The following is an 18,827-nucleotide window of genomic DNA, read 5'->3' on the forward strand; positions in this document are numbered from 1 at the left end:
CACTCACTTTGTAGACCAGGCTGGCCTCGAACTCAGAAATCCGCCTGCCTCTGCCTCCCAAGTGCTGGGATTAAAGGCGTGCGCCACCACGCCCGGCGGTACAATTCTTTTGTTAGCATAAAGCTGATATTCTTTCAGAAAACATTTAGGGCGGGGTTAGTTTACTTTCTTTTTTTTGCGACAGGGCCATCCTGGAACTCACTACATACACCAGGCTTGCCTAGAACCCAGACAGCAACTTATCTCTACCTTTCAAATGCTAGGATTACAGGCATGTGCCAATACGTTGTTTTCAATAAACATTCATTTAACAAGAGTTGTGTCACCGGGCAGTGGTGGCGCACACCTTTAATCCCAGCACTTGGGAAGAAGAGGCAGGCAGATCCTGAGTTTGAGGCCTGGTTTACAGAGTCCATGACAGCCAAAGTTACACAGCAAAATCCTGTCTCGAAAAACAAAAAAATAAAACAACTAAAAAGTTGTGTTCAAACATTGGGAATGCACAAAGAAAAGGATCATAGTAATTCTGACTTCATATTACCAATTCAACAACTGAAGAAAAGAGAAAATATGTGAGGCAGATGCAGGTGATCTGAGTTCAATGCCAGCCTGGTGAACACACTTGAGTTCTAGCACAGTGAAGGCTACAAAGAGAGATCCTGTCTCAAAACTGTGGAAATATAATATAAAATAAAACTTCCTGATAAAAAGTACAAATACTTGCCAGTTGTTGGTGTATACCTTTAATCCCAGCATTCCGGAGGCAGAGGCAGAGGCTAACACTCTAAACAGCCAAGGCTACACAGAGAAACCCTGAGGGGGAAGGAAGGGAGGGGAGGTAAAGAGAAAAGACATAGTATATTGACCTCTGATTTACATATGCACTACCATCAGACTACACAGATCCATGAGGGCAGGGGATGTAGCTTAGTTATGTAATGTGTGTGCAAGAACCTCTGAATTAGATCCTAGCACTGCATACACTGGTGATGGTGGTAAATACCTGTAAGCCCAGGATTTAGGTGGTGGATGCAGGAGTTTCAGAAACTCAAGGCCATCCTTGGCAACACTGAGAATTCAAAGTCAACCAGGGCTATCTGAGAACCTGTCTCAAAATACAAGGGGCTGGAGAGATGGCTCAGCAGTTAGGATCACTTGTTGCTCTTACAGAGGACCTGGATTCAGTTCACAGCATTCAGATGGTGGCTTAGAACCATTTGTAAACCCAATTCCAGGGGATCCAAAAGGCATACACATAGTGCACATACATGCATGTATGTAAGACATACATACAAAGTAAGAGTAAATCTAAAACAATTCAACAATAAAATAAAAATAAAGATTAATTTTTACCCCAACTTTAGAAAGGACTGTTGAGGTACCTTGGCTTGACTGCTAGCACCACAAAAATAAGTAAAAAGAAAAATAAAACAAAACAAAACCAAAAACCAAAACAAAACACTAAGTGGGATTACTGTGAGATACACAGACAAAAATGCATTCACAGGACTAAAGTTTGAGCAGTTTGCAGTATCACACATCAGCACGTCTCCTGGGAACCGCTTTACTGTGTGCATCCTTAAAAGCCTATGGGGGGAGGGGAGGCGCTGGCTGTCTGGAGAGTTGGCTCAGTGGTTAAGAGCATGGACTACTGTTCCAGAGGTCCTGAGTTCAATTCCCAGCAACCACATCACATAGTGGCTCACAACCATCTGTAATGAGATCTGATGCCCTCTTCTGGTGTGTCTAAAGAGAGCAACAGTGTACTACTCACATACATAAAATAAATAAATCTAAAGATGTGGTCATTATCCCTGGCCATGTCACATAAAAAACAACAAAAAAAGGAAAAGCCTATTGGGTATAGTGGTGCATGCCTTTAATCTCAGCACTAGTGAATTCTAGGCCATACCTAGGGAAGGCCTATTAGGAATTAGGGGCTATTCACATTTGTTACCAGCACAGGAAGCCATCGGAGTAAGTATACTAAGTATCATTTATTCATTCCGCAAAATGTCTTTCAGTGGCTACTCTGTCACACTGCACTAGGTATTCAGTGGCTACTCTGTCACATTGCACTAGGTATTCAGTGGCTACTCTGTCACACTGCACTAGGTATTCAGTGGCTACTCTGTCACACTGCACTAGGTATTCAGTGGCTACTCTGTCNGTGGCTACTCTGTCACACTGCACTAGGTATTCAGTGGCTACTCTGTCACACTGCACTAGGTATTCAGTGGCTACTCTGTCACACTGCACTAGGTAGTGGGACTGGGGTAGGGCAGGGATTGGACACAATGTAAGCTTGTATTAATGTGAAAAAAGATCCCACAATTGAGTCAAGGAAGTTGTTATAAATACTTAGAAAAAGTACAATTGTGGTGCTGTAAAAGAGAAATGAGAGAGTGAAAACAGAGTATATACTATGTGTGTGGTAAACGCCTAGAATTCCAACACTTGAGGTAGACACATAAGGATGAAGAATTCAAAGTCACCATTGGCTATACAGTGAGATGGAAGCTGGTCTAGCAATGGAGGCCATGTCCAACAAACAAAACAAACTCCCAGGGGAAAAGGCCTACTTTTCAAGTACCCAGGGACAGGTTGAAGACTGGAGACTGAAACTGAGAGATCAAGGTTAAAGCCAACCAAACAAAAGCAGTGGAGGGTGCCAAGAACACATCTCCTGCACAAAACCCCCAGAGGTAGGCTAAAAAAAAAAAAAAACAAAAAAACAAAAACCAAAAACAAAACAGAGTGAAATGGATCTAGGAAGTAATGGATATAAACACACTTCAAACGTTAGAGGGAGAGAAGTAGGCTAGTGAGAGAGTACAGTGTTTTCCAAGTCAAGGGTTAGAATGAAATCAATGTGTATTGGGGAACTAATAGTTTTAAATGTGAGTGACATATATTTATACTTATTCAGAAATATTTTTGCTAGATATATATTTCTGCAGGCTTGTAATTCTAGCACTTGGGAGGCCAAGCTAGGTAGATGGCAAGTTTCAACGACAGCCCTAGATGGAGAACTTGTCTCAAAAAAGAATTGAAATCTTTTTCTGGTTATTTATTTTTTAATTAATTAATTTATTTTTTTTTATATGAGTACACTGTAGTTGTCTTCAGACACACCAGAAGAGTGCATCGGATTCCACTACAGATGGTTGTGAGCCACAATGTGATTGCTGGGAATTGAACTCAGGACCTTTAGAAGAACTGTCAGTGCTCTTAACCTCTGAGCCATCTCTCCAGCGCCCCCCCCCCCCTTTTTCTTTTAAAGAGAGAAGGTAAAGTCTGTTTCTTGTAGTGTAGGACTGGATATGTAGTTAAATGGTAATCATTTTTTTTTTTAAAGTTTAGCAAAAATTATTTTATTTATTTCATGTATGTGAGTATACTGTCGCTATCTTCAGGCACACCAGAAGAGGGCATCAGATTCCCAATACAGATGGTTGTGAGTCACCAGGTAGTTGCTGGGAATTGAACTCAGGACCTCTAGAAGATGCTCTTAACCGCTGAGCCATCTCTCCAGGCCCCTTAAGTGGTAATCTTAAGTTACTTTTCTATTGCTACAAACATACACCTCAACATATAAAAGAAAGCATCTGGGGCTGGAGAGATGGGTCAGTGGTTAAGAGCACTGATTGCCCTTCCAGAGGTCCTGAGCAATAATGTACTCATATAAATAAAATAAATAAATCTTTTTTTTTTTTTTTTTTGCAGGTGAGTCCTCCATCATTATGTTGTGGGGCATGGCACTGGAGCAGTAGCTGAGAGCTTACATCAGGCAGAGAGAAAACACTAACTAGAATAGCATGGGTTTTTAACACCTCACCACCCCTAGTGACATATCTTCTCCAACAAGGCCACATCTAATCCTTAACAAACAGTTCCACCAAACATGCAAAGATTGGAACCTGTGGTAAACATTTTCATTCAAAACACTGAAGCAAGGCTTTGGGTTCTATCCCTAACTCAAAACCAGAGACAACAAAAGCAAAACTACCTAATAACCAAAGATTTCCTATAAACCAGGCTGTCCTAGAACTCACAGAGATCTGCCTGCCTCTGCCTCCTCAGTGCTAGGATTAAAGGCCATGAGCAGCAGTCCAATTTGTATTTTGATTTAAAAATGTCTATGTTTTTTGTTTGTTTCCTCCTCTAGAATGGTGTGATTTCAGGAGGCCTTACAGGTATGTACTACACATATTCAGTACTGTGGATCAAACCTGCTGCTACATGAACACTAGGCAAGCACTGCATTAAGCTATACTCAACATTTCAACATTTTTCTTTTCTTTCTCTATTTTTTTTTAAGCTCTTCTGGACAGGATCTCATTTCATGTAACACAGGCTGCCCTGTCCTTGGATCAGCTGCAGAGGCAAAGGTGGCTTTGTATTTTTTCTTTGAAAAAGATTTATCTACTTTATGTATATGAGTACACTGTCACTGTCTTCAGACATACCAGATCCCATTACAGATGGTTGTGAGCCACCATGTGGTTTCTGGGAATTGAACTCGGGACCTCTGGAAGAGCAGTCAGTGCTCTTAACCACTGAGTCATCTCACCAGCACAACTTGGTCTTCTTGATCCTGACAATACTCTTGAGTGTTGGATTAACAGGCATGCACAACCATCCCTGACCTGTGTTGTTGTTTGTTGTAGCTTGGGCTGGCCTTGAATTTGCCATTATTTTGCTTTAGCCTTCTAAGCATTAGGATTATAGTATAAGTGTGTGCTGTCATACCTGGCTTCAGAATATTTTTCAATTATGTAAGGAAGTTAGGCAGTGGAAATGCCTTTACTCCCAGCACTAGGAAGGCAGATCTCTACCTCAAAACACCAAAACAAGATAGGATGATAGGTATATACTACCAGTCAGCTGTTCTCTGCTTTGTTTTCTCTATGTTCAACGCAAATTAACTAATTTCCCAACAGTCTAAATCTCCTCTCAAGTTTGCCATGAATTCATCTTCCCAGGAAGCCACCCCAGCAGTTATCTGCCATACTTGAGCACTGCTGGGTCTCCACATGAAGTGCCATGTGACCCTGTGAGACCGTCCCCTCACCAGCATCTCTGACATTTCCTTCATTTGTCCTTTTGGTTGGGTCTACTGTTTTCTGGATCACATGCTTTCCTGATTAACTTTCCTCTATGTGGTTGCTGGGAATTTGACCTCAGTCCTCTGGAAGAGAAGGTAGTGCTCTTAACCACTGAGCCATTCTCCAGCCCCTAGTCATGTTTCTCTTTGACAGAAACAGATTGCATATGTAGCTCTGACTGTCCTAAAAAACTCACTAGGTAGACCAGGCTGGCTTTCAACTTCCAAAGATACTTCAGTCTATGCTTCCTAAATTCTGGGATTATAAATTTTCACCCACTGCACCCACATTTTTTTCTTTTTATTAAACTGTGTGTGTGTGTGCGCATGTACACAAACACAGCTGAGTATAGGTACTCTAGAAGAAAGCCCTGGAACTGGAGGGACAGAGTCTCATGTACCCAGGTTGACCTTGATATTACTATGAGGCTGAGGATGAACTCACACTTCAGAACCTCCAGTCTCCATGTCCCCAACCAGTATATTTTGTGCTGGTGTGCTGGTGTTCGAACCCAAGACTCTGTGGACACTAGGCAATCATTCTTCTAAGCTATATACCACAACCTTTGATTCTCCTTTTTGTTTGTTTTTCGAGACAGGGTTTCTCTGTGTAGCTCTGGCTGTCCTGGAACTCACTTTATAGACCAGGCTGGCCTCGAACTCAGAAATCCACCTGCCTCTGCCTCCTGAGTGCTGGGATTAAAGGTGTGCACTACCACTGCCTAGCGATTCTCTTTTTTCAAAACAAGGCTTTTCTGTGTATTTTTGGCTGTCCTGAAACTTGCTTTGTAGACCAAACTGGCCTCGAACTCAGAGTTCCATGTGCCTCTGCATCTAGAATGCTTCAAGTAAAGGTGTTTACAATCACCACCCGGATCTAATTATGTCTTAATGGGAATCTTTTTGTTTATTATGCTGAGAAATGAACCCAGGGCCTCATACATGATGGACAAGTGCTCTATCACCAAGCTATACCTCCAGAGTAAGCATACCTTTCAATTTAAAAGTAGACCCTTTGATTATGAAAAATGAAGTAATCTTCTGTATGCTTTTCCCTTTCCCTGTACACTAAAGGACTGGGTTCTTATTCCATGTATAGTTTGCTGAACTATTTTCCATTCTCACTCTATTTCTTCTTTCAAACTTGTCCTGAGTCTCAGATATTGATGCAAACTCCAAATACTGCATTCATTCAAAATTATTGTTTCTCTACTTAGGACACCGGGGTCTTTTTGTCGAGCCCTTAACTTTGCTCCAGAAATCTTTTTATCTATTTGTTTTTAATGTTCTCAAATGTTAAACAGGCTAGACTCGAACTCACAGAGGTCTGCCTCTGCCTCTGGGAATACTGATTTAATGATTTATGCACCACCATGTACATCCTGTTCCAGAAATGTTACCATCTTCTTCACATTTGTATTTGGACTGCCTAATTTAACATGGCTGAAAACAAGGTGAAACCACACTAAGCTGTGCACCCTTTGGTTTTCCAACTCAGCGTCAATGACCAGTTGTTTCCTCAAGCCAAACATCTGGGAACTGTCCTCCATTCTACTTCTTTCATTCCACTCTCTAGTCGTTTATGGATGGTTGTGAGCCACCATGTAGTTGCTGGAATTTGAACTCCGGACCTTTGGAGTGTTCTTACCCACTGAGCCATCTCACCAGCCCCTGGCCCTGATTCTAACTTCTCATTTTAGGTTAACAAAGCCCTGTCATTCATTCTTCCAACTGTCTCTGAATACATCTCACTTGCTAGGGTAAGTCATTATCAGAACATTCACATGTCTAAGAAATTAACCTTAGGTGTCTGAGTGCTTTGCTTGCATGCATGTCTGTGCACGTGTGTGTACCAGATCCTCTGGAACTGGAGTAACAGCTGGCTGTGAGCCACCATATAGGTCCTAGAATCAAACCCAAGTCCTTTGCAAGAACAAGTGCTCTTAACTACTGAGCATCACTGTCCCATTTTTGTTTGTTTCTACACAAGGTCTTGCTGCATAGTCCAAGCTGACCTAGAAATCAAGCAATCCTTCTGCATATGCTATCACATCCTTCTAAGGTTTCTGCATAAGAAAGTTATTAAAAACTCTGTAATTGGCCGGGCGTTGTGGGAGGCAGAGGCAGGCGGATTTCTGAGTTCGAGGTCAGCCTGGTCTACAAAGTGAGTTCCAGAACAGCCAGGGCTATACAGAGAAACCCTGTCTCCAAAACACAAAACCAAAAACAAACCAAACAAACAAAACCAAAAAGCCCCTCTCTAATCACTCTCCAATATTTTTTGAGACACAATTTTGGTATCATAGCTCAGATGGGTCTGAAACTATCTTCCTGCTTCAGCCTCCCAAAGGCAACAGTTAAGTTTCCAAAGGCTCTTACAAACAGAAAAACAACAATGTAATTCTCTGAGGACATCTCCAAACTGAATACTTACCCTGTGGGCAGACACTCTTCTAGTCTTTTGTACTGGTAGCCAGAGTTAGGGTTGACTTGACCCCCTGGGGTACAGGCTGTGGCCTGGATAGTTAGCTGGTGGCAGGCACATTTGGATCTGCAGAGAGAAAAGGGTGACTAGAGTTGTGGTTTTCTGAGGCTCATGAGGATGGGAACTGGACACAGCTTTCTACATCTGTAATCCAATATCTGAGACATAGAGGTGGGAGGATCAGGAGTTAACTGCTATCCTCAGCTAGTGAGTTCTGGGCCAGCTTGAGCTGTCTTAAATTAAAACTGAGTTGAGTTCACAACTTAGGACTTGCTAGCTGCAGTCATTTATCTCAGGTCAGGCTCTGCCATGCCCAAGGTGCCCATGTGTGGCACCACTGGCTAAGTGCACAGGAGGTGCACTGGCTGAGTGACTTTGTTGGCAAGGACTTCCTAAAATGTGAGAAATACCAAAGGCTCTAACCTCCAGGGCCATGCTGAACATGAAGCAAGCCCTGTTATAGGAAAGGTGGAGCTAAAGCCATACTTTTAAGCAGTTCTTGGTTATGGAAACTCTTTCCCTTGCCAGGAACTTTCGAGGCCTCATCACCAGGGACTCCCTCAACAAACCTTACCTTAGGGCAAAAATCAACCAATAACAAAGGCTGGGGATAGGGTAAAGGTAGTGAGAAAAAGCATGAGTAAGATACAGTGAGAACAGAGTAGAATCTAAATGGTGAACACAAGAATGAAAGGTTAAGAAAGGGGGAGACAGAAACAGCAAGTGGGGACAGGAACAGAACATAACTCCTACATTCCCAGGGTTACTCCTGGGGCCATCTAAGATTATCAGACCCTGGTCTCCCTATCTCATGTTCATTCTCTCTCTCTCTCTCTCTCTCTCTCTCTCTCTCTCTCTCTCTCTCTCTCACTCATTCACTCACTCACTGCGTAGCTAGCTCAGCCTAGCTTCAAAGTTATTATGAAGCCTAGGCTGGCCCAGAACTCAAGATGAAACTGCCACAATGCTGAATTTCAAATTCTGAAGTTGCAGGTATGTGCCACTGCACCCAGTTTCTGTGTCTGTATTTCATAATGGCCTTAGCAGAACTCTAGCTTAAAGAGGAGGGAAAGGAAAACAGGGAAAGCAATACAAATAAAAAAGAAAAGCAACTGTAATAAACCTGAAGGCAGAGACAGCAATGCCTGTACACCCCGCCAACTCACTTATCCCGACACCCATCCTTGCAGTCACAGCCAACCAGAAATTCAGGGCCTGTGTTAATGAAAACACCCTTGCCAGGAATGCGTTCCTTGCTGTAGGCCACCTGGGGTGGGGGAGTTGTGTCAATCTCATTAACACAGGACAGGGGAACATCTTCCTTGCCATAGGTGATGTCCAAAATATAGTAAAAAGGCTTAAAGGGTTGAAACTTTCTGTCAACAAGAACATATGGATCCAAACAGAACATCTCCAGGAACAGAAAGTCACAGCCAGTCTCAAAAAGGTAGCGCTCTATCTCCTGCATTGTCCGAAGGCAGAGACCACAGGGTGTCTTATAGATTACATGAAAGCCCATTTTGCGGTTAACTCTGCGCCGTGCTGTCATCCTCCGGAAGTCATACAGAAGTGGAACCAATAGAGGGTTCTTGCCCCGATACTGTTCGTTTCTCATGGGTCTGATCCGGGACAAACAAGTATAACTGCAGACATGAGGTAAATAGAAAAGCTTCTCCATGGGGGCTCGGTAGGAGGGCTCAGCTGGTGCCCGCTCTAACATGCCATGGAAGGCTGGAGGAGCTAGAGGCCCTGAAGGAGCTGGAGGCCCTGGAGGGGTTGGAGGCCCTGGTGGGACTGGAGGGGCTGCAGGTGCTGGGGTAGATGTTACTGAGGCCAAAGGTGATCTGCAAATGAAAAGCAAGATGAGATCAGAAGGTCACAAGCCTATCTGCTGTACAGTTTCCCCTCCCTGCAGCTAAGCCATTTCTCTCATCTTTCATACAGTTTTTTTTCTTTTTTAAAGACTTATTTATTTCTTATATATGTGAGTACACTGTCCTGTCTTCAGACACACCAGAAGAGGGCATCAGATCCCATTACAGATGGTTGTAAGCCACCATGTGGTTGCTGGGAACTGAACTCATGACCTCTAGAAGAGCAGTCAGTGATCTTAACTGCTGAGCCATCTCTCCAGCCCTCATATAGTTTTTCTGTTCTGTTGTTTGAGACAAAGTTTCATGTAGCCTAGGCTATCCTTTAGCTTCCAATCCTCTGCTCTGTCCTCCCAACAACTGAGATTACAGGTGTGTACCAATACATCCAGCCAGCTGTGCTCTGGATGTTGAAGAATAATGTCAGATTCTTTGCCTTACCAAACAAGCCTGGACAACAAGCAATACAATGCTACTTACTCCCTGTTGACTCTTCAGACAGGTTGCCTCTCTAGCTCAACAGGGTACTGCTCCCTAATGTATTCTTTATGTTATGGAAGTAGAGTCTAGTGTTCTACCAAAGGTTCAAAACATCCTTGCCATCTCCTAAGAGTCAAGTAAAAGGCCCAATGATGTCTCCTTTCTGTTGAAGCAATGATGATGTTACTATGATCAAGAAGTTTTGGCAAATGACTTTCTTGTAACAGTATGTTTCTTAGATATGGAATTTCTAATTTAACTATCTTATTACCAGCTTCTCAGAAGCTGCCTTTTCAAGTCCAAGTTTCTCACTAACATAACTTTAAAATAAAGGTCCTTGGAGTCCATGTTGTTAAGCTGCCCAGTGTCTGAGGCTGTCTTACCGATATGTCTGGTTTATCCCAAGTTTCCCAGCAGGCACATTTTCACTGAGTGTGGATGAAGTAGGGGAGGAATGGCCGGAGCCCACAGATCCTGGTCGGAATGATGTGCTCTTCTTGGCTACTTGTTTTCGTGATTGAGCAAGTTGGCTTTCTAAGCTTCTAGGGGGATTAGGAGAGACCATATAGTAAGGCTTCAGAAAGTACTGGTGGTAAAAAAATAGAATAACTGGAAGTAAAAATAATGATGAGCACTCACTCAGTGTCAGCTGCTTGGGGGGAAAGAGGAGGTATAGGAAGTGGGGCCGGTGGAGCTATAGGCTGTAGGGGCTCCATGGGCTTAAACTGGATTCCAGTACTGGTTAGATCCTGTGTGTACTGAACAACAGGACCTTTGCTCCTCACAGCACCTACAGGAAAAACAAACGAAAACTGACTGCTGAGAGGATGACAGCTGTGCCAGATATTCTTATGCATATACACTATCAACTAATGTAATATAAAAATGCAGGAAATGGCCAGGTGGTGGTTGTGCATGCCATTAGTCCCAGCACTTGAAATGTAGAAGTAGGTGGATTTCTGTGAGTGCAAGGCCAGCCTAAACTACAGGGTGAGTACCAGGCCAGCCAGTGCTACACAGAGAAACCCCCTCTCAAAAAAAAACAAAAAACAAAAAACAAAAAAAAAACAAAAAGAAAACCCAATCCAAATGAGAACAAGAAGAATGCAGCAAATGTAATATGAAGATGGCTTAGTGACACAAGTATAAGGACCCGAATTCAAATCTATAGAACCTATGTAAAGCCAGGCACAGCAGCATGTGTCTGTAACCGCAGTGCTTCTGTAGGGAAATAGGAGGGAGAATAGAGCTTCTCCAGTGCAGGGAACCTAGCCTAACACATACAGCAATGAACAAGGAAGGTTAATTCTAAAGCTGAGATGGTCCTCTGACTACACAAGCACATTGGTATGAATATGCCTGTATTCATATACAAAAGTGGCAAATCACACGTTTTCTAAGTGTTAACTTCTTTTGTTTTTATTATTTATACCAATAAGGGGATATACTAGTAAACACTGGTTTTGGAAAGACTTTTGTTGTTTTGGGGCATTGTCACATGATTATGACTGGCCTCAAACTCACTAAGTAGCCAAGAATGGTCTTGAATTCCAGATATTCGTACTTCAGCCTTCCAAGTGCCGGAACTGATTACATGTGTGCATCAAAATGTCCGGCTATGTGTGGATATTTATAACAAATTAAAAAACACAGCAACGTGGAGGCAGCTCCACAAAGCCATCAACACTAATGAAAATATTTTAGACATCTATCTTGATTCAGTGAGTTAGTGGTATTGCTCTGGTAAATAAAAGGACAGCTGCAATACATAATTTTCTGTGCTAGTCTACTCTGTCTCTTCCCTTCCCTAGCTATCTTTTAGGACATACCCATATTAGGACGGGTTCTGAGTTGCCCCCCTTGCTTCTTCTCCATTGCAGAGGCTGAGGATGTCTTCATACTAAACATAGGTTCCAGGCGTGTAGAGCCTCGATATATCCACTCACATCTTTTGTCATCCTGGGAGGCAGGAGCAAAGGGAGGGAGAAAAGCAGGTTCAGGATTAGAATCAATCCTGTCTCTTGTAAAGAATATAAACCATGTGTCACCTCTTATCATCAGGCTTGGCAGCAAGTGTCTTTCCACAGTTAACCATTTTACTGGTACCTGCCCCCTAATATTACCACAAATTCTTCTTTGGAAGAACATTACCAGAAAGAGGATCCTGACTAGGCTGCCATCCACCTCTTCAACTCGAGACTTCCACCATGTGCCTTCCCACTCGGTCTTGATAAGCTGTCCACTCTTGAGAAGTACCATTGGGCGGTTTGGATAGGCAGTGATATATTCCTCTATGAAGTCTCGGCAGGAGCTATCTTCTATGTCCTCCCAAGTCTTTTTTACTGTCCAAAGGAAAAAAGCAGAGCTGAGGACAGGAAGGACATATCTTGAAAGGGAAGAACGGTTGGCACTTTCAAAATTTAAAGAGAAAAAATAAATAAATTCATAACCTCAAGGGAAGCAAAACCAAGACCATCTTAAGTACAGAGACTAATGTGCAAATGCACATATAAATAATAAATAAACTAAGCCACATACAAACCTAAGCAATTCATGTAAAAGAAACAGACATTTCAGTTTATGGAAAATCTTACTAACCAGTGGAAGTAGTAAACTATTATGAAACAGTAAGTCCTTTCCTCTTCGTTTCTTTCTTTTTTTTCTTTTCCTCTGGAGACCAAGCTAGCCTCCAGAGATCCTCTTGCCCGTCTACTGAGTATCGGGATCAAAGGTGTATACCACCACTGCCTTGCTTGCTTCTCTCTCTCTTTCTTTCTTTTTGGTTTTTCGAGACAGGGTTTCTCTGTTAGCCCTGGCTGTCCTGGAACTCACTCTGTAGACCAGGCTGGCCTCGAACTCAGAAATCCACCTGCCTCTGCCTCCCAAGTGCTGGGATTAAAGGTGTGCACTAACTACCACTGCCCAGTTTTGCTTCTTTTTCTTTTCTTTTTTCTTTTTTTTTTTTTTTGGTTTTTCGAGACAGGGTTTCTCTGTATAGCCCTGGCTGTCCTGGAACTCACTTTGTAGACCAGGCTGGCCTCGAACTCAGAAATCCGCCTGCCTCTGCCTCCCGAGTGCTGGGATTAAAGGCGTGCGCCACCACCGCCCGGCACTTGCTTCTTTTTCTAATTAATGTTGGTGATCCACATGGAAAGAGCTGTCCACCACTGAGCTATATACCACAGTCTATTGTTTCTTTTTTTCATTCCTCCCAAATTTTTCTTTCTTTTAAAGTTTTTTTTTTTTTTTTTAATTTGAGGTGTTTTGCCTGCATATTTCTGTACATCATGCATGTGCAGTCCTCCAAAAGAAGTCAGAAGAGCACACTGGGTACCCTGGAACCGGAGTTACGGAAAGCTGTGAGCTGCCAAATATGAGTGTTGGGAACTGAGCTTGGGTCTTTCTGCAAAAGCATCAAGTACTCTTAACTGCTGAGCCATCCTCCAGCCTAACTTAGACACCCAGTGCTGACATAGGCTGGGTGTCATGGCACACATCTGCAACTTGAGCATTGTGGGGGGAAGGTAGATTCAAAAAGAATGATGACCCACCCACCAGCCAGCAAGCTAGCTTAGCCAAGCCAACTGGTCAGAGCTTCAATGGAAGACCCTGTCTAAAGACATCAGGTGAAAAATAGGAAGACACCCAACATTAACTTCTGGCTTACACACATGCATGTAAACATGTGTGTGCACACAGACGCACAAAATATAGTCATGAATGGTGTCATGTACCAATAATCTCAGCACATAGGAGGCACAGAGGCAGGGGGATTTCTGAGTTCGAGGCCAGCCAGGTCTACAGAGTAGAGTGAGTTCCAGGACAGCCAGGGCTACACAGAGAAACCCTGTCTCGAAAAACCAACAAAACAAGTTAAAGAGCAACCTTAACTATACACAGAATTCAAGGCCGCTTGAACTACAGGAGACATGGTTAAGTAGATAAAGCACTTGCCATGCAAGCATGATGATCAAGTTCATAGAACCCATGTAAAAGCTAAGATGGTATGAAGACTGTCTATAATTCTAACATTCAGAAAGCAGAAATAGAATATCCCCAAGGCAACCTGGCTAGCTGCAGTTGGCTAGCTGGAGTTCACAAGTTCCAGGTTTAGCCAATAACTTTGCCTCAATTAACATTAAGTAGACAACAATTATGGAAGGCATCAAATATCAACTTTGGCCTACATACAATCCCAAACACATGTGAACATGCAAACATAAAATTTAAAAATTCAAAGACTCTGCCATGTGTTTATTTCCATGTTAACAATAAGTAATTGATTCTTCTGCAATCACAAACAATTGTGGATCTAGGGAGATAGTTCAGTGGGTAAGAACTCTTACTATACAAGTGTGCTTGTGGACTTGAGTACGCATCCTCAACACCCATGTTAAAAACAAAAGGCTATGTATGCTTATAACTCCACATTTAGGGTAGCTACATGTAAATACTCTGGCCAGCTAGCCTAGCCAAAATTGTATATTTCTGTTTCAGTGAGATGTCCTATTTCAATGTAATAAGAAAGAGAGTGATAGAAGACATGGGACGTCTTCATACCTGGTCTCAATGGCTAAGTGCACAGGTACAACATACACAGAGATTAAAAATAAGTAAGTGTGGGAGTAGAAGCATGTGCATCGCTGTAGGTTCAAAGCTCGTCTGGTCACATAGACAGTTCTTTCTTTTTTTTTTTTTGTTAAAGATTTATTTATTTATTATATATAAGTACACTGCAGCTGTCTTCAGACACTCCAGAAGAGGGCGCCAGATCTCGTTACGGATGGTTGTGAGCCACCATGTGGTTGCTGGGATTTGAACTCTGGACCTTCGGAAGAGCAGTCGGGTGCTCTTACCCACTGAGCCATCTCACCAGCCCCACATAGACAGTTCTAAGCTACATCTGAGTTTAATTCTTAGACTATACATACAAAAGTTAGCGATGGGGGTGTGCAATTGAAATGGCAGTGCCAATTGAAATCCTAGCACCTACATGGCAACTCCAGTCCCAGGAAATTCAAATGCACAGACATATTTGTAAGCAGAATATTCATACAATTAAGTAAATTAAAATATTAATAAGGAAACCAAAGAAGGTAGACAGCACGTGAGGAATATGGGCCTGCATGTATGTGTATATACGTATACTCACAGACACACACGCACACACACACACACACACAGACACAGCTTCTATAAGAAGTATTATGTAGACAATACAAACAGAAATGTAAAACATGAGAGCATTCTTTAAATCTAAGTTCCTTAGAAATGAAATCAAAGCAAATCTGTAAGTTGATAAAGTCAGTCAGAATCTTTTAGGGTTCATTCAGGTTACAAAGTTAGGCAACAATGCTATGTCTCCAAACAAAATGGAACACCAAAACAGAAGTCAAGCTTTTTACTTTACCACCTTAAGAAGACATACAAAACAGAGTAAGAAATTAGAGCTGAGGAATTGTGTAGGGACACTTACGTGGTCGGCAAATGGGATACAGCTCTGACTGAGTGACATAGGAAGCATAGCCATCATCAAAAAAAATTAAAAATCTGCAGGAAAAGGAAACAGACATGGAGATTATAGGGAATGTCTTATCACTGGGTACATTATTATTCTTTTCATTCTCTGAAACACAGGTCAGTCCAGTCTCCCTTTATTTTCCCCTTATACTAAAAAACCTCTTTTCTGAAAACTATTCTGTCTTCCAGGCATGGAGGCACACACCTTTAATCTCAGCACTCAGGAGGTGGAAGTAGGAGGATTTTTATGTTTCACACCAACCTGTTGACATAGTGAATTCCAGGCCAGTCAAGGTTGCATATGAGACATTTCTATAATCTCAGCACTCAAGAGACAGAGGCAGGTGGTTTGTGAGTTTGAGACCAATCTAGGCTACATAAGTGTCATAGTGGGGTTGGAGCGATGGTTGGGCAGTTAAGAGTACTCTAATCGCTTCCAGGACCTAATAAGTTCAGTTCCCAGAACCCTCATAATGGCTTACAACTATCTGTAACTCCAGTTCCAGGGGAATGCAACATCCTCCTTTAGTTCCTGCACGCTTCAGGCAGGCATGCATGTGATGTATATACATACACACAAATATATCCATACACACAAAGTAAGATAAATAAATCACAGTTTGGTACTTTAACTTGTTAAAAAGAAAAACAAAAGATGTGTGATGGCAGTCTGAGCAAGGTACAGAGATATCTAAAATAAAAAAGTATACACACACACACACACCCCATGAAAAAGAGAGAGAGTGAGAGAGAAACGGTTTCAGATCATAAGGAAGGGACTGAGGACATAAAATTGAACAGTGAAATTCTGACCACAGTATGAAGAGATGGCACCAGGCTCCCAGGCCCCATTCTCCTACAATCTACAATCCCTGCCCAGATACCTGAGCTTGTTCTTGACGTTTGGGGTCTCAGCTACAATGCCAGCATAAAGCCAGACCTGATTTCCATCTTTGTACTTGGCCACCACTCGACTGCCCACAAACAGCTTGTCAGCGGGAGGGTGGTAATCATAGGCAATATGGTTCCCAGATAGCAGACTCTTTCCTTTGTTGTCAAATTTCACTTTGTATTTTTTTCCTAGCCCTGTATAAAAGAAAAGAGAACCAAAATATTAAAAAAGGAAAACAAAAAACTGTTATTTCCAATGTTAAGTCTTGGGTGCAACATAGAAGACAAAAGGAAAGGCTTTGGAAAAACAGTCAGCAATGGAAGCCCTACAGGTTACCTTTGCTTAGTCCTTCCTCCAGCCCGAACACACATACCAACAGTCTGGATGGCAATAAGGGTGCCTTTGTGCCACGTCTTAGTCCTTTTCTTGCCCAGAATCCGCATGCTGACTATCAGGTCCCCATCTTTGCTCAGTTCTCCAGACACCTGACCCAAGGTTCCTATAAACAAGAGTTGTTATAAAGAGTGATTTGAGTGGTTGGATGGAGAAAGGTAAGGTCAAGAGGGCAGGCAGTAAGGTAGGATGGGCTGTAGCTCAGCTGCTGGACTGCTTGCCTAGCATGCACAAAGCCCTGGATTTGAACCTCAGCACTGCATACACCTGGCATAATAGCTCATGCCTGTAATCTCAAGTTCTCAGGGAAGACAAGAAGATCAAAAGTTTACGATCATCCTCAGCAACACAGAAAATTCAAGGCCAGCCTGGGATACAGAAGATACTATCTCAGAAACAGAAGGTGGTGTAGAAACAGAGGCAACTGAAATTCTGTGACCATTAGCAACTCTTGCTAAACTCTTGGATAGAGGCAGAAGCACAAGACAATCAACTGTTTATGCTAACAGGAGAAATGAATACAGAACTTTACCACATTCCTAACTCCTTTGGCATAGTCTACCAGCCTATGCCACAAACGACTATTGACAACTCCTTATTGACAGCAACAGTAACAACAGTTAACAGCCCGAGCCACTGTATCAATCAATAACTCTCAGACTGACTGTGGACATAAAATTAATGTTAAAAAGAGACTGACAAGTGGCGGGCGGTGGTGGCACACGCCTTTAATCCCAACACTTGGGAGGTAGAGGAAGGCAGATTTCTGAGTTCCAGGCCAGCCAGGACTATACAGAGAAATCCTGTCTCGAAAAACAAACAAACAAACAACAACAAAAAAGAGACCAAGTCAAACAGCATTCTGAGATGGAAGGCTGACTGTCAGTAACATTCCAGAAAGAACTCACCTCTCACCTATGCAGGCACTTCTCACACTAACCTTTATGTAGATCTTGAGAACTGCTTTTCTTGTTGACAGCATCCATGAACTTCTGGACGTCTTGAGCTGATTTTCTTAAGGCAGCCATAGCTTCACGAAGCTGTAGGAAAATAGAAGGGAAAAAAACCCCTGAGTATTTTGAGTTAGACACAACTTGAGAAGACATAACAAGGACTCAGTGAGACAGCCCTTGTCTAACATGCATAGGGACCCCTGGTTTAGATCCCAATGCTGCAAATAAGTAAAGCCAAAACAAATCAACAACAACAAAACACGACAAAGAACACTGCCTGTGAAGAACTTGTCTTCAATAATTAAAATAGATTCAACTGTATTAAAAGGCCAGACAGAAGCAACTTCTCAAATTTTCTGCATTCTTGCAATATCTACAAGATGACTGTAATGAATGGGGCTTATTACATGGTGAATACATTGAAACTAAACTGAATGTATGCTTAGGTTAAAATTCATTACGACTTTCAAAAGCTTTTTCATTATATGCGCATTGATGTTCATCTGCATATATGTCTATATGAGGGTGCTGGATACGCTGAAACTGGAGTCACACAGTTGTGAGCTGCCATGTGGGTGCTGGGAATTGAACCTTAGTCTCTGGAAGATCAGCCAGTGCTTATCTTAACCAAGGAGCCATCTCTCCAGCACTGTTGTTTTTTTGTTTTTTTGTTTTAAATAAAGACAGGGTTATCTATATTACAAGCCTTCAAAGGTATATAGCCGAGGATGAGCCTAAACTTCTGATCTTTCTGCCTCCATTTCTTCTGAGTGCTGGGATAACAGGTATGCATCACCAGAAAACTGCTGGTATAGTGGTGAACTAAGCCCAAAGATTCCTGAATGCTAGGTAAACACCCGAAATGACCAACATTGATAGATAGTCCATCAAATTCATTCACATATGTGTATGTATGTGTATTCACATATATGTCTATGTGTGTGTGTGTATTAAACAACTGAATTTTATGAAAGTTTTAGATTTATTTGTATGCGTGAGTGTTTTACCTGTATTTATGTGTATCATGTATGTGCCTGATGAAGTCAGGACATTAGATCCTCTGAAAGTGAACTTATGGAAGGCTAATAGTCACCATTTGGGTGCTGAGAACTGAACCCAGGTTCTT

The 18,827-nt window shown here is 42.3% G+C and overlaps 1 protein-coding gene across 3 annotated transcripts in view; it reads right to left on the reverse strand.

Moving 5' to 3' along the window:
• The window catches only part of Setdb1 (SET domain bifurcated histone lysine methyltransferase 1), a 33,938-nt gene that overhangs the window by 5,956 nt on the left and 9,155 nt on the right, over positions 1-18,827 (reverse strand). For 2 of the 3 annotated variants that reach the window (XM_021158714.2, XM_029475335.1), the window contains exons 5-14: positions 17,689-17,788; positions 16,729-16,854; positions 16,348-16,549; positions 15,420-15,493; positions 12,095-12,285; positions 11,773-11,902; positions 10,583-10,733; positions 10,327-10,485; positions 8,759-9,436; positions 7,542-7,658 (exon numbers count right to left, since the gene is read on the reverse strand). In XM_021158714.2, coding sequence (XP_021014373.1) covers positions 7,542-7,658; positions 8,759-9,436; positions 10,327-10,485; positions 10,583-10,733; positions 11,773-11,902; positions 12,095-12,285; positions 15,420-15,493; positions 16,348-16,549; positions 16,729-16,854; positions 17,689-17,788 — 1,928 coding nt within the window. The remainder of the gene's footprint in view (positions 1-7,541; positions 7,659-8,758; positions 9,437-10,326; positions 10,486-10,582; positions 10,734-11,772; positions 11,903-12,094; positions 12,286-15,419; positions 15,494-16,347; positions 16,550-16,728; positions 16,855-17,688; positions 17,789-18,827) is intronic. The other variant, XM_021158715.2, reaches the window with a different exon arrangement.

The sequence above is a fragment of the Mus caroli genome, chromosome 3 (genome assembly GCF_900094665.2).
Source record: "Mus caroli chromosome 3, CAROLI_EIJ_v1.1, whole genome shotgun sequence".
Lineage (NCBI taxonomy): Eukaryota > Metazoa > Chordata > Mammalia > Rodentia > Muridae > Mus > Mus caroli.